Source organism: Lissotriton helveticus, chromosome 9 (genome assembly GCF_964261635.1).
Source record: "Lissotriton helveticus chromosome 9, aLisHel1.1, whole genome shotgun sequence".
NCBI classification, from domain to species: Eukaryota; Metazoa; Chordata; class Amphibia; order Caudata; family Salamandridae; genus Lissotriton; species Lissotriton helveticus.
The window spans coordinates 1,173,494,802-1,173,510,070 of record NC_136070.1 but is presented as its reverse complement, the minus strand read 5'-3'; the positions used below and the strand labels follow the sequence as shown (position 1 = coordinate 1,173,510,070).

General features: G+C 42.4%; 1 protein-coding gene across 1 annotated transcript in view; it reads left to right on the top strand.

Annotated features, from left to right (window-relative positions):
* The window catches only part of LOC144783391 (contactin-3-like), a 174,949-nt gene that overhangs the window by 49,358 nt on the left and 110,322 nt on the right, over window positions 1–15,269 (top strand). Inside the window, exon 2 of the mRNA XM_078662387.1 lies at window positions 14,222–14,317. Within this exon, the coding sequence (XP_078518513.1) occupies window positions 14,222–14,317 (96 nt within the window). The remainder of the gene's footprint in view (window positions 1–14,221; window positions 14,318–15,269) is intronic.

Genomic DNA, 15,269 nt, shown 5'->3' with positions numbered 1-15,269 from the left:
GTTTGCTTCCAGAAACCTGCGCTTTGGCACTCGCTTCGCGTACCAGTTCGCTAACGTAGCACGTCATATGACGTATCACGCGACAACGTGGAACGTCATGCGGACGGGAGGCGTCACGATGTTGTTTTCTAACGCGGCACTTGCGGTAAAGAAACGTTTACCGGCTCGCGGTCTATTTCGCGGCATCAAGGTCAGCTAACGGGAAGCTTCCCGATTCGCGAAGCGGGAACGAAGAAAAAAAAATATTTTAAAAAAAAAATTATTCATAAACATATAAAATATATTTTTGGATTTAAAGAAGAATACATTTTACAGCTACAGATATTAGCTGTTAAAAAAACAATGAAATTCACAGAAAAAACCATAGGTTATAGACCATATATAGTTAGGAATTAGCATTTACAAAACCTTGAAAATTCACTGAAAAAACCATAGGTTATAGACCATATATAGTTAGGAATTAGCATTTAGAAAACCTTATTTTACTCACACAAAACCATTGAAATTCCATATATAGTTAGTTGCACTAACTATATATCGCGCACCCGCAATCCACTGCTGATGATGTCACATATTACATCATTCATGACATGGTCAGTGACATCACTGATGACATCACTGATGACAACATCCAGTGATTATGTGTTTCTGTAAAGTTTAAATATGTTTTACATATTGAAGAATGAGTGGATGTATAAGTGTCTGAATGAAGGTTTTAGTAGGTGCGTGATTGACTGTATGAGTGAGTGATTAAATGCGTCTTACTGAATGCACGGGTTAGTGACTAAACTGTCTTAATTTGTGCATCATTATGTCTGTTGTGATGTAAACTGCTGCATGTGTTGATCATTAGCTATACGAGAGGCTATATGTGTTATTAATTGGTTGCCCAAGTATTTCTATGGGAGATTGAGTTTGTGTGGGGGTGGCTGGAAGGTGTGTGACTCTGTGCATAGATGTGTGAGCAGTTTATTCACTAGGTGTATGAGTTCAAGAGTGCATGTGGAAACAGCTACATGGGCAGTTGACTGTGTGCATGAGTGTATTGATGAGTGAATGGATATCTCAATGCTACATGTCATAGTAAGTACATATGTCAAACACAGTACATGTGAGAGTTGGCATATATAAATAACTGTGCATGAGAGCCACTGAGTGAGTGGTTGTATCGATCATTGTGAACTTGTATCAGGGATTGTATAAGAGAGTAAATATGTGTTAGTATATGTTTCAATAAGTAAGGTGTGTATAACTGTATAGTTGAAGAAATGGAGGTGAGATTGTTTCTTTGCATGACTGACTGGGTGTGTGAGTAACTCCATGGATGAGTGGCAGTGTGTGAGTGTCTGTATACACTGAGTGTATCTAAGGTTATATTAGAGTCTGAAGAAGTTTATCGTATTAGCACAAGAATGATGCCAAATGAGACGTCATCAGTGATGTCATCAGTGATGTCATTTGAGATGTCATCAGTGATGTCATCAGTGATGTCACTGACCATGTCATGAATGATGTAATATGTGACATCATCAGCAGTGGATTGCGGGTGCGCGATATATAGTTAGTGCAACTAACTATATATGGAATTTCAATGGTTTTGTGTGAGTAAAATAAGGTTTTCTAAATGCTAATTCCTAACTATATATGGTCTATAACCTATGGTTTTTTCAGTGAATATATATATATATATATGTCTACAGGTTTGGCTTTGTTTGACCAATCTGCATGAAATGTTCCCAAGTAAGTGTCAAGGTGGGTTCTATTTTCATGGAAAGTTGGGGTGAAGCTGTGCAGTGGGGACTGAGAATCTGGGGAATGAAATAAGGTAGCGTTTGTAATGTTAAATCCCATAGGAACCTTTAGCCCCACCTACAGCCTGAACTGCTGAACAGACTTACACCAAATTTGGCAGGGCAGTATATGTTAGTTCAAGGAAGTGCCTTTTGCTTATTTGGTGTAAATCCATTCAGTAACTGGTCGAAATGTAATTATAAAATTATAGTGATATCCTTGGCCGCAGATATTTTGTGGGGGTTCTGCGATGAATCATGAATGTACGCGCCAACGGGAATGCTCTGAACAGAAAGTTGCAGTTGCCATTTTATCTATCAGGAACGGTTCCCCGGGGCTGAAAATGTGTCTGAAAACACACATAAAGTGTCAGGTTGGAGATACTCTGACCTTATCGTTGAAAATGTGAGTGTTAGTGACACAAGTTATGTGGTCGAAATGGATTTTTTTATCCGCACGCGATATTCGCGACGCCGCTGCGACTGCCACCATGGCCCCATGTACCTTTGCGGGGACATCAAAACTATCGTCGTCGTCTCGAATATTGGTGGAAATATCATAAAAAGCAGTGAATCATTAATATACATTGTTATAGGGATATTGGGATTTTGATAAATGTTTTATTGAGTTATGTATATAGTGAGTTATCTACTGTGATGGTTAGAATTATTTTATACAGTTATAATTTTTTAATGTGGTGGTGGCTATTGAATACCTGCTTTTGTTTTTTTTCGTTTTGCGACGTAACCGCTGGGATAATGATTACCGACGTCATTGCAACATCCGTCCTCACTGCCAAAATGTTAAAAAAAGGTTTTAGAGATGGTTGTTTGAAGTGTACAATAATAAACCCCGAGTGTGTAAAATGCTGTAATATGTGTGCATAATATGTGTTTTCACTTTATGGAAAAGGCATGATCATCGTGGTTAAGAACGTCATTGCGACATCCCGAATAACTGCAAAAACAGAAATTTAGTAGAAAAATATGAGTTTAAATATTCTTTGAAAGAAGTATGTATATAGTATTATGTGTAGGGCAACAATCAGAATGGATTTTTTTACATGGTATTTTTGGATGTGTTAGTGGCCATTGAATGGTTGCTTTTGTTTTTTGTTTTTGTGACGTGTCGGTGGGGATCACGATTACCAACGTCATTGCAATCCCTGCAGTTTCACCGAAAACAGAAAATAGGTTTTAGAGATGCTTTTTACAGAAACGCTCTAGAAAAACATCACTTTAAAGAATACTGCAAGAAACCCCTGGTGCATAAAATACTCTAATAGGTGTGGATATATGTGTTTTACACTTTATGAAAAATGCGCAATTGTCACGGTTAACAACGTCATTGCAGTGTCCCAAATAACTGCAAAAATAGAAAATAGGTCTTAAAGATGGTTTTTAAAGAAACTTAGTAGAACAATTTGAGTTTAAACATGCTTTGAAATAAGTATGTGTATAGTAATAGGCGTAGTTTAATGTTCACAAAGGATTTTTTTAGATATAAATTTTGGATGTGTTGGTGGTCATTGAATTTCTGCTTCTATTCCGTTTTCGAGACGTATTAGTGGTGATCACAATGTCATTGCAAAGATTGTCAAAAACTAAAGAAAAAACTTTTAGAAAAAAACTTCACAATATTTTGGGTATTAGGGTGGCTCTGAGAAGAGCAGTTGTGTTGGTTGTGTATATATGGCTGCTATACATAAGACCGGATGCAGAGTTTCAGCTTACTTAGTAACACCCTGTTGCCTGTATCTGTAAAGGGCACTCTATCTAAGCATGTAAAAATGCAGAATATTGTTATGAATACTGTCCATACGATTGTCTCCAATGAATGCAGAAAAAGTTTTATTAACATGTTTCTTGGCTTCATCAAACTGTGGCCAGAATTGATATGAGCACTTTGAGGCCCATTAGGATGTCAGGCGGATCGCCACCGCCATGCGGGCGGTGGCGATCCACCCAACATCCTTTGCAGCCCACCACCCATTTCCCCCCCGCCATATTAGTATGGCGGGGGGACCGCGGCAGACGGAAAGACCGTCTGCCGGTTATCCGCCAGCCATATTATGATGGGCTTTGGGGAATGCCTTTCAGTGGTGGCAATGCTGCCATGGAAAGGTATGCAGGCCCCCTGGGACTCCGGGGGGTGGGGGTGCACATGGGGGGTACCTATGATACCCCCGCATTTCAAAGTGCAACATGGCAGGCACCGCGCGGTGCCTGTCATGTGGTGCTTTGAAATGCACAACATGCATTTTTACCATTGCGACGGGCGGCGCTTTCAGCACCGTCCACCGCAATGGTAAAAATACAGGATGCGCCCGCCAGTGTGTGGATGCGCCCACCAGTGTGGCGGGCACATCCTAATGGCCAAGGCGGAACCGCCGCTCCGATGGCGGGCGGTCCCATTTTGCACGGGGATGGCGGGCGGGCAAAGTACGCCTGCCATCCTAATGGACCCCTTAATTTCTGTCTTTGACATATATTAGAGTACACCAAGACAGTGTGAGGGAAAAGCAACATCAGTTCTGCAAAGGTTTCTTTCATTTGGATTTCCAGCTCTCTCCCAGTCAATGTGCCTAGGTCATTGCCACCACAGTGCACAATCATTAGGCAAGAAGCTTGGGAATCCACAATAGATTTAATGAAAGCCAGCAAATGATGACATTTTAACCCTCTTTGGCCAAACCAAGAGGTCCATTAGGGTCCGCCATCCTGTCGGGGGCCGGTACCATCCGCCACAAGGGCGGAGGAACCGTGCCCCCAATTAGGATGCATCCGCCACAGTGGCGGGTGCATCCCGCATTTATTACATTTCGGCGGACGGTGCTTGAAGCACCGGCAGCCGCAATGCAAAAAATGCACGTTTTACATTTCAATGCACAACATGACAGGCACCACGCAGTGCCTGTCATGGTGTTCATTGAAATCCTGGGAGGTACCATAGGTACCCCCCATGTGCACCCCCCACCCCCCTTCACCCTGGAAGCAAAGACCGTATGCCTTTCCGTGGCGGCATTGCCGCTATGGAAAGGCATTCCTCACTGGCCAACCTAATATGGCTGGCGGTGTCTGATAGACAACGCCACCATATCAGGCCTTTTCCGCCACAGTCGCAAGCCGACTGTGGCGGAAAAACGGCAGACGGTCTTCCCCTCCGCCACGGTCCCCCCTGCAATCATAATATGGCGGGGGAAGAAAGGTGGCAGACGGGGAGGGATGGTGGATGGATCGCCACCGCCTGCATGGCGGTGGCAATCCATCCGCCATCCTAATGGACCCCCAAGTACTGTGCACCCTTGGAAAACCCAAGTCCCTCTCAGTACCTCTCTTTTTTGCAGCCTCTGTAGCCCAATAGATATAGCTGTGGCTCACAGTCCATACTCTAATCATTTTGAAGTGAAGGAGCAATAGCCATCAGGAGAAGGCTGGAGCGGAATGATGTAGTTGTCCAAAGAAAAATGAGTTTACATGGAGGTGTTTTTTTAAAATAGGATACAATTAATTGGATGCTGTCAGCATGTCAGTAAATGCAATTGGGTAGTGTGTTGCATTCCTAGGCAAGATAATAAATGTAATACAGACATGGATATGCTTTTCAAAATCTGTGGAGTAAAGCACACCTGCTGCATCTTATTTGGAAAGAGAATGTTCCTTCTACAATGTGCTGTGAACTTGTGACCTACTAGTTCCACTGGGTTGCTAGGTACACTGTGCTAAGACTATATTGGGGGGAAAAGTTTTAAAAAGACAGAAGTTTTTTTTTAAAGTTGAGAGGTGATGACACAATTTAAGTAATGGCAAGTTTTAATTTCCAACTCAGGGCTATGTAACAAACTGTTGTGTAGTATTTAAATTTCAGAAAAATTATGCGAGATATAGGTTTGAACTTCCATTTTTTTCGTGATTACTCTGTGCTCATCGCAAAACCATCACAAAAACGCACCAACAGGAACCTTATTTTGAAAGAGAGAGTGGAAGGGTTAACAGATGCCCACCATTCACAAGTGGATATGCAGTAGTCTAAAATGAAGGACATCATTTTGTTTGCTGCTTTTCTCACGATGATAGAGTGGAACGTTGAAGAGGTTGCCATTTTAGAGTTGCTTTGTATGAGAGTGGTGTACCATTCTTGAGCTTAGTTTTTACAAATCTTAACAGTGTCAAATCTATCCAGAAAGAGCTAAAACAACAATATATTCTACAAACGCAATTCACTGTTATGTATATAACTTTGTAATTATTTTAGAAATGTACATTAGAAATGAAGATGTATACAGGAGTTTGATTGAAAGGAGTATCACAGTCATGTGAAAATGTATATGAGATGAACTGTATCTATTAGAGGGTAAGGTGTTTACGAGGTTAGTGGTGAATGTCTGGGGAAGTAAGAGAAAAATGAATTATTGCCTTTTTATTACATTGTGTATTATATTGAAAAATACCAGTATAGTCTTGTGGAAAGCTGCAATGAGGATCTAAGAATGTTTTAAATGTCTAAACATGATGAGTACAATAGAGAAAACTGGTATTTGCATTCTGGGAGATGTACTTTTAGTAACATTAATAAACAGGAATAGTGTAGTGGGAAATAAAAGATGAGAACATGTTGTCCACCTGTATATTAATTAGAGAGAAGTAATACTTGTTAGGTGTGTATTGGGAAGTTTTCGTGAATGTGGTTTTTAACTTATTCTGAATGCTTTGAATATGCTTAGATGGTGAGATATGGTTGTTTTGTTTGCACATAGCTATATATAAGGTGGGACTTTTGAGTTTACTTAAAGATGCAGAGAGGTATATATTTTTGGAAAGGTGGTTTGAAGGTGAACATCTATTAGGAAACCGCATTTATCTTTACATGGTGATCTATGTTTAGTAAGGCTGATGAAAATGTCATACATATGGTGAGGGTAGTCTTTTTCTTTAAACAGGGTTTGTTTAAAATTGAGGAGGATTAATAGGGCAGAATGCCTCAAGAGTTCTTGTGCTAGCTTCATTTTGAGTACATCATTTGTTTGAGATATGCTGAACATGTTTTAGAAGCAGAAAGAGTACTTGAGAAATGATGAAGGTATGCAATTCGCTAAAGGTTTGTGCTTTGAAAATTTTTTTGTTTTCCGTTTTAGAAACCTAATGATGCATGTGCACGTTCAGTAACAAAGCACTGTATCTTTCTAGAGAGATATGTATGCAAATATATATCAATTGTGATACCTAAATTTCACTCATGCACAGCTCAGAAAAAAAAGCATACATACAGTAAGACAGGTAGTTTGATATCGACAGAAGGAGATAACCAATGAGTCAGAGATATAGTCACAACTGCTATGTATCTGACAGCAATGAAGGTACTTTCACAGTCAGTCAGGCAGCATTCAGGTAGTCATGCAATCACCCAGCCACTATGCAGGCAGTCATCAAATCCTGATTCACTATCCATGGAGTTATTCAATTACCCAGACACTACACATGTACTCTTGCAATCAGGCAAGTAGAAATTATGTAGCCATGGAAGTATGCAGGCACTACCCATACATTCATCTAACCACCTAGGTACTATTTACTTATGCAATGAACAAGGTTGTAACTATGCAATCATTATAAGATTTTCCCAGAACTGCCAAATGCAGAAATCGCAATTTAAGGAATCTCTAAATAGCGATTCCTTAAATTGCTCTTGCATTTAAGGAATCCCAAAATGAGATTCCTTAAATTCAATGCATGAAACCCATAAAAATAGCGAATTAGCTAATAGGGGGAGCAAATTACCATGAAGTTGAACTTCGTGGTAATTTGCTAAAACTTTGAAAAATGCACTTTTGTGCATTTTTCAAAGTTACATGTTGCGTACACACATGCCCTTAGGGCATGTGTGTGTGTAACATTTGTGCACAGGTCCATTTCAGGGGTGCAACAGGGTGTCCTTTGGACACGCTGGCATCCTTGAAATAGCGGAACATTAGCGATTCGGTAATAGCTAATCGCTAATAAGGAATGGCTTTCCCATTCATTCCTATGGGCCTTAGCGATTAGCTATTACCGAATCGCTAATAAGGAATCTTTAGGAATCGCTAATAACATTGCGATTCCTACATGCATCCCGTTTTGCGAGTCTTTAATAGCGATTCCTTAAAATTTGCTATTAAGGACTCGCAAAACATAACTTTGATGCATCTGCCAGATAGCTCGTAAACCCTGGAGCTTCCTCCTGAGTCTTCATTCCTTCAGTATTATGTTAACTAGGAGAATATAGCCATCTAAGATAGTTTTTTCCCCAAAGCTATACTTCTCTGAAGAGTTGTCTGTCCTGAAGGATGCAGTAAATTCTCAATTGAAACATTCGGTGCTTGTGGGAAATTTACCACATAACCATTACTACTCCCCCCTTACAACTGAGGATTTTACATTACCATCCTATTCTAAGTTGTTCTTTATTTCTTGACCTAAACCAGTGCTGCTAATGGGCATTTATTGATCATATGTTTTTATTTGGCTTTTAATGTCAGATGTTACGTTTTGTTTTAATTCTGTAATTAACAGTAATTGGTGTAACTATTACACAGTTCTTGGAATCCAGGGGTTCTAAATTCCAATAACTTCATTAAAAGTGGGTAGGTAACGTCCAGTTCAGTCTCATTAAACTACTGCTACTGCACTATATCATGGCAGTCAGTGGCGTAACGAAACTTGAGGGGGCTCCCCTGCAAAGCACATGGAGGGGGCCCCCCCACGGCGCTGCCCGCCCTCCATGCCCCCCCCCGGTGGCGCGGCCCACCATGTATGTACCACTTTGCCCTACCACCCAGAAATCCAGCATATTTTGCTTTGAAACCTTCAACATTTAAATGAAATGCCCCTATATTGTCTTTCTGTAAGTTCTAGTGAGAAAGTGGGAAACACTCTCAACATACACGCTATGCCATGCCATTTGCAACAATCCTGTCAAAAGCAGATTATTTAACTGAGGCAGAAATACCACTGCAAATACCATAACACCCCCATCATAATACCACCACCAATCCCATACCATCACCAATACCACCACCTATACCATAACAACACCATCAATGTCATAACACTATCCATACCATCACTGATACCAAACCACCAGCAATACTACTGCAAATACCATAACACCCCAGTCATACCACCACCAATACCTCCATCACCACCATCTCATCCACTACAGACATTAGCAAGCCAATAGGTATGGGTTTAACTCACTCTTCTGTGGAAACATTTCTGCAAGGGTTTGTTTGTATGCGTTGTCAGATCAAACCCAGGTGTACTGCCTGTGCCAATTCTGGTTAATGTCATCATGTATAATTCACTGGAGATATTAGTCGTTAGTTAATGCTATGACTGACTTTTCCCCACCCAACCAGACTTGGGGTTCCAGAGGACTGCAGGTGACCATGAATCAGTGCTTGCATTCACCACTCAGGCTTTTCTCTCAATGTTTTCAGTCGGGTTATACCAATGGGCCAACTGACCTAACCATAGAAATGAGGACTACAAGTCCCAGAATGCCCCGATTTGTTAATTTTAAAAAACGTGGCAAGAAACAAGAGTCCAGATGCCATGTAGTCATCGGTACCCTCCGGTCGGAGGCAAACTCTTGAGAGCTGTAGTAATCCGCTACCAGATGCCGAGTGTTAACGAGGAGGCGGAGGAGCCCAAATCTACGGGGTGGAAGGTAATCTGTGTCACGCATTGCATAATAGGGAGGGGAGAGTAACACATGTGTACTTTAAATGGGGTTTCAATTGATTGTCATTTTTTTGCAATAGCAGAGCCGTGGAGCGCCCCCAGATTCAGGAGGAGTCTGTCTGTGTCGCCCCTGTATGGAAGCACACTCCTGCCACAGGCTCAGCCTCACGTGACTCCTTCCAGCAGTCCTGTCAGAAGAACACGTGGATACTAGGACATGTAGTTTTGGTTTGCTCGTCCTAGGTATGCCCCCATCCCAAAAATCCCAGCATGCGGTTACCTTACACATGCCCATTCAAAGCTCCTCTACACGCCACACCGCATCTGATCCTGCATAACATCCTGTGATGCGGCGGCCTTGCGGCGCACCCCCAGGGCACACCCAGGCCAGAGCAGAGCCTTGGGACTTGGCATCCCGACCTTATGCAGCACTGGGGGCAGCTTCTGAGCAAACATTTGGGCCCGGCATATATTATTTGACTAATTAAGCACAGCAGATAGTATTTAGATATACTGTCCATAGTGGGCCATATGGGTAGTTATTAAGGATAAAAAGTCAAAAGTTCCCCTCATGGGATATTCTCAGCCTAGGGAACGCACAGACTGCTCAGATGGTATAAGTCATCCACTGCAAACATCGTTTCACCTGCCTGTGATGTTCCCTGACAGGTACGATGGCTCTGAAGGCTGGTGGGGATGTGGGCAGAGTCAGTCACATGCCAGGCTTAGCAACATTTGACTTTTCCTCAACTAGGCCACAGACCCACCTTACAGAGACGCCTGGTGTTTGCGTAAAGTAATGTAGGACGGCCGTCACTGGAAACAAAATAAAATATCTCTGGGAATACCTTACCAAACTATTTAATTTTGGCAAATCACACAGGACATCATTGCAACTAAGCAGGACTTCGCTCAAGAGAACAGCGCCGTGTGCCTGTAAAATACACACGGTAACGCATCTGAGACAAAATACCCCTTGTGCCTTCGCAGTGTTGCCAAGACAGGTCTGCAGACGCTTCTATGATCTCATTGGATTTGAAAATTAAATAACTTTTTATTAGAAGCCAACTCCTTAATGACCCCCTTTGACAGATGTCGGCCTCAGTTAATTTCCAGTCCTGGTATTCAAGTCGCCGAGGGATTACACGTCACGTCACCCAGGACTCATGGACTTCACATGCACAGCCACAAACGGAGAGATATTTTTGGCGCAGAGTAAACAGCTCCATAACCTTCGAAGCAAAGTGAAACCGCCAAACCGGGACAAAGTTAAGCTAACACGTCCACTTTACACAGGACGCACTCTTTAGGTTGCAAGGATGTCGCATCTCCATCTGGATACAGTTATTACAATTTAACAGGGTGTTCTGTTTTAATTCGTGGCGCTGCGCCAGCACTTTGCTTCGTTTTCGTATTCGCTCCAGAAATGATGCATTTTTACAGCACTGATTCATGCAATTTGCAGGTCTCGCTGTACCTTATTGTCTGCTTCGACTAGTGACCCCATTGCCTTGCCTGCATTACTTGACAACTCTCAACAGGTGTTTCCTGTAACCGCATGAGTGGCAGGAAGAGTTTCACGAGGCACTGGAAGGAACAGTACTTGAAATGCACAGTACAAAAATCTAATCGTGCCAAATGTCTCCTTTAGGTAATGCTGCAACAGTATTTAATTTAGAAAATATATTTAAAAAAAATAAGTGCAGGGGCCGAAAGGTTTTCCTGTGACCCGACCCCAGTCCTGCGGCCCCCGTGCTGGTGTAGAATAGAGCGCAAGGCTAGGCAGGAGTCGACAAACGTTCTGCTCTTATGGGCCGCAGGCCCAGGCCATTACCACATCACAGACGCTGACGGCACCCATAATACCTAACCCCACTTGTGAATGACATTATGTGCTCCCACATTCCCCCCTGGGCCCTGACCTGTTTGGTTCGCCCTATGCCCTGAATTGCCCATTCAAACTCCAAGCTCTACGCGCCACGGGCCACCACGGGCCATGATCCTCATCATTCATCCTCCTGTGATGCGGCGGCCTTGCGAGTTGCGGCGCGCCCCACCCAGCCAGGAGTGAACTGTGGACAAGGGCCTGGCCGGCCGCCGGGGCGGCCAATTTAAATTATAAGGCCCTGACGGGAGGACAACGGACACGGACTTACTTAGGACAATGAGCAGTCTCCTGCAGTCTGACTCTGAGTGTGGGGGTGGGCGGCGGGCCTTCTTCTCTTCTTGTTCTTTTGGGCTATGCGCGCCCCTGATCATATGCCACACCTTGTTTCCGCCGCCGGTGATTGCGCATGTGTAGTGGTGACAAAAATGCAATGAGGGCATTGGTCACCACTCGCCAGCCAGCCCTGCCCCTGCACCCCAGGCACATACGCGGTAACGCGGCGAAATTGAAAGTGAAAGTCAGGTGTGGACTGTGGAGGGAGTAAACAAGTGTGTGTGCGCGCCGCGCCCACACACATCCACTGTCCCGCCGCCATTTCATCGATCATCATTTTTTGACTGGAAAAAAAAATGCTCAGGCCCCCTGAGGCACGCCGCACGGTGGCACCATTTATAATTAATTTACAACAAGGGGTGGTGATGGACAGAGTCTCTGAATTAAGCAGAATACTCTCACCCAGTCAAGAGATCAGGGCTAGATCCAACACCGTTTTTGATCTAGCCCTGATCTCTTGACTGGGTGAGAGTATTCTGCTTAATTCAGAGACTCTGTCCCTCACCACCCCTTGTTGTAAATACCATTTATAATTAATTCATCACACTGACAACTAGTGCGCTCTGACTCTTCAGTCTCAGACTCCCAGGGGGCCCCGGTGGTGCCCCCACCCGCACCAGGGGCCCAGACCGGGGCCCCCGCCACACCATTTCAAGGCAGCTCGGGCCCCGGCCGGGCCCGCGCTGCGCACCAGCATTTTTGACACAGCCTGCCTACTGTGCGGCAGATCACGTGAGGGGCCCGGCCGGGGCCCCCTGGAACGTGGGGGTTGCGGGGGCTTGTGTTACGCCCCTGATGTCAGTTTGTCCAACCAATCCAATTTTCCTTTCCAGTAGTAGATAATAATGTGTAGCAACAAAATGTGCACCCGGTTTTTAAAGAACAGTTTACAACTTACATCTACATCTGCTTGGGCTGCTGTTTATCTACTGGTATTTCTTTAGAAATAGACATGCAAAAACACTTGCACAAGAGCAGTTTGTAATGAATTTGTTATTTAAAAATGAGCAACCTTCTGCAGCAGTCATTTCTGCTAAGTCATCATGCCATTTTTAGCACTGTAGGCAGAGTACAAAAATATTCGATCGTTCAATGTATCTCTGGGAGGCACACTACAAAATTATGTACAACAGGTATCTGATCCCTAAACTACACTCAGTTTTCCCGGGATCCTCTGATGGGTGCTGCAGGGGATGCGGGCTCCTAAGCGATTTCCGACATATTTGGTGGGACTGCCCTGTCATCAAACCTTTCTGGAAGGAGATCCTTTCCCAAATAAAAATTATTCTAGGTTACCATATTCCCAACTCTCTTGAACAGGTTTTGTTTGGGGTTCAGAACCCACTCCTGAAAAGACAGACACAGAGTGAAAAATCCTTTTTGTGGCTTTGCTTGGGGGTTGCCAAAATGGCAGTAGCCACGACCTGGAAAAAACAAGTGGCACCCTCCCTTACCCAGTGGCATGCAAGATTGTGGCAGGCTTTGGCTCTAGAGTGATTGACTGATATCATGGAAGACACCAGGAAAGGTTTTGATTATATTTGGTCACCATTGGTCAGCTACCTTTCAGAGGGGCTCCCTTTGACAGCTTTCAATCCAAGGCTTGAGGCCCTCCACTTATTCCTCATCTAACTACCCAACACAGAAGGGAGGTATCAATACTGTGCTGATTATCGGGGTGATGACTCCGATGCCCCAAACATCATGCCCATTTATCTTTGCTTTTATTTGCACCATGACATCTTCGAATATTTTTTCTTTTTTTTCTTTCCCTTAGAGTTAATTAAGTTTCCTTTTCATGTTGCTCTCTAGAGGGGGTAGCAGGCTATTAGCGTACATTTCCAGATATGCAACATGTCCTGTTGAAACTGTGTCATATATTTAAATACTCACCCGCTTGGACTCAAGAGAAAAAAGTAGTTTTTATGAACAAACTGTATACCAGGGCGGATGATAAAATTGAGAATTGTTGCATATGTAATGCTATCGATGCTCTCTCTGAGAAAAATTTCAATAAAAACATTTTGCAACAAAAACATTTTGGCTACTCTCGGCCTTGAGCCTTTCTGGCGCATGCCTCTATTTACAAGTAAAGGAAAATATGCAAATATATTTAAATATTATACAACAAATATTCTTTATTCTTGAGAAGTAAAACGTTATGTCACTACCAGTAAGGCAATAGTTCTATGCATGCTATAAGACCATTCTAAGCTCATTTAAAAATGTGTTTATGAAAACTCTACTACTTCCTGTCCTGTTTCTATATATGACCAACTTTACTGAATGGCACAGATCTTGGCAGTGTGTCCTGCATGAAGTACTTCTAATTGGAAATTATATTATTAAAGTTATCTTAAAATTGGATGTACCTGTAGAAATTCTATTATTGGGAATTGTCAGTTATTCTTTTTTAACACAAGTCATATTCAAAGACATTATTACAAATGTTATGTTGCATTTCTCAAGTCCTGTCTTTTATTTTTGTCAGATCTTGAAAACTTTAAAACTAAAACAAAGAAGACCGTTTCTGTCCGTGAGGGACAGGGAGTTGTGCTACTTTGTGGACCCCCACCCCATGCTGGAGGTAGGATGAACATTATTAGGATTAATTTAGTTTTCTAACATTGTAGTGTGTTAAAGTTTTCCATTCAAACTCAGATGGTCTTTAAGCAACTTACTAAGTTTCCACTTCAATTTGTTCAATTCTAGCCTAAGGTGTACCACAATGCCACAGATAAATGCATCTTAATGTTTTTAAGTGCCAAACAGTAACTATCGTTTCAATAGCTTTTCAATAAAAAGCAGTTAAGTTAACCTTTCTAATTAAGGGTAAGCACCTTGATGTGTCAGAGTTCAAAGACGGCTACCACATTCTAGTTAACAATGTCATGAAACGGTAGTGATGGTTAGAACAGTCGCACATCCAATTCTCTAAATAGTACAATATTGAATATGTACAATTTTGAGATATATAGAGATTAGGGTGCCATTCAAGGTGACAAAGGCATCCCACTACCAAGGATGTCAAATAAACAGGTATGAATACCTATTGTTAAACTTCTTACAAACAGTTTACACCTCGGCACTCTAAAATTTAAACTATGGACAATTTGCAATATTTGATGTTGACTATATGGCCAGTGCTCAAACAATTCTATAGCGAAAATAATCTTCTCAATAAATAGACATTGTAATTTTATCCAAAAAGAAGAGAGAACATCATAAGGTCAGATATTTAGCTTGTTAAATTTAATGTAGGTTCCAATACATCCAGATACAAAAACTGTGTTGTTAGTATTTAGCATATGGTCTGCTGATTCATTGAGCACTACAAGACACAAAAAGTAACGGCTGGAGGTCCTAGTCCTAGGGCCTTCCAGGTCATGATGGTTGAAGGAAGCGGATGACAGCCGACACGTGTTTCGTTACATATGAGTAACTCTCTCAAGGCTTGCTCTCTGTGTATTTGAAAGTTGTTACATTAATAAGACAATCGGTTATTCTCCTGCTTTTGTGCTTGTTTATGGAATAAAATC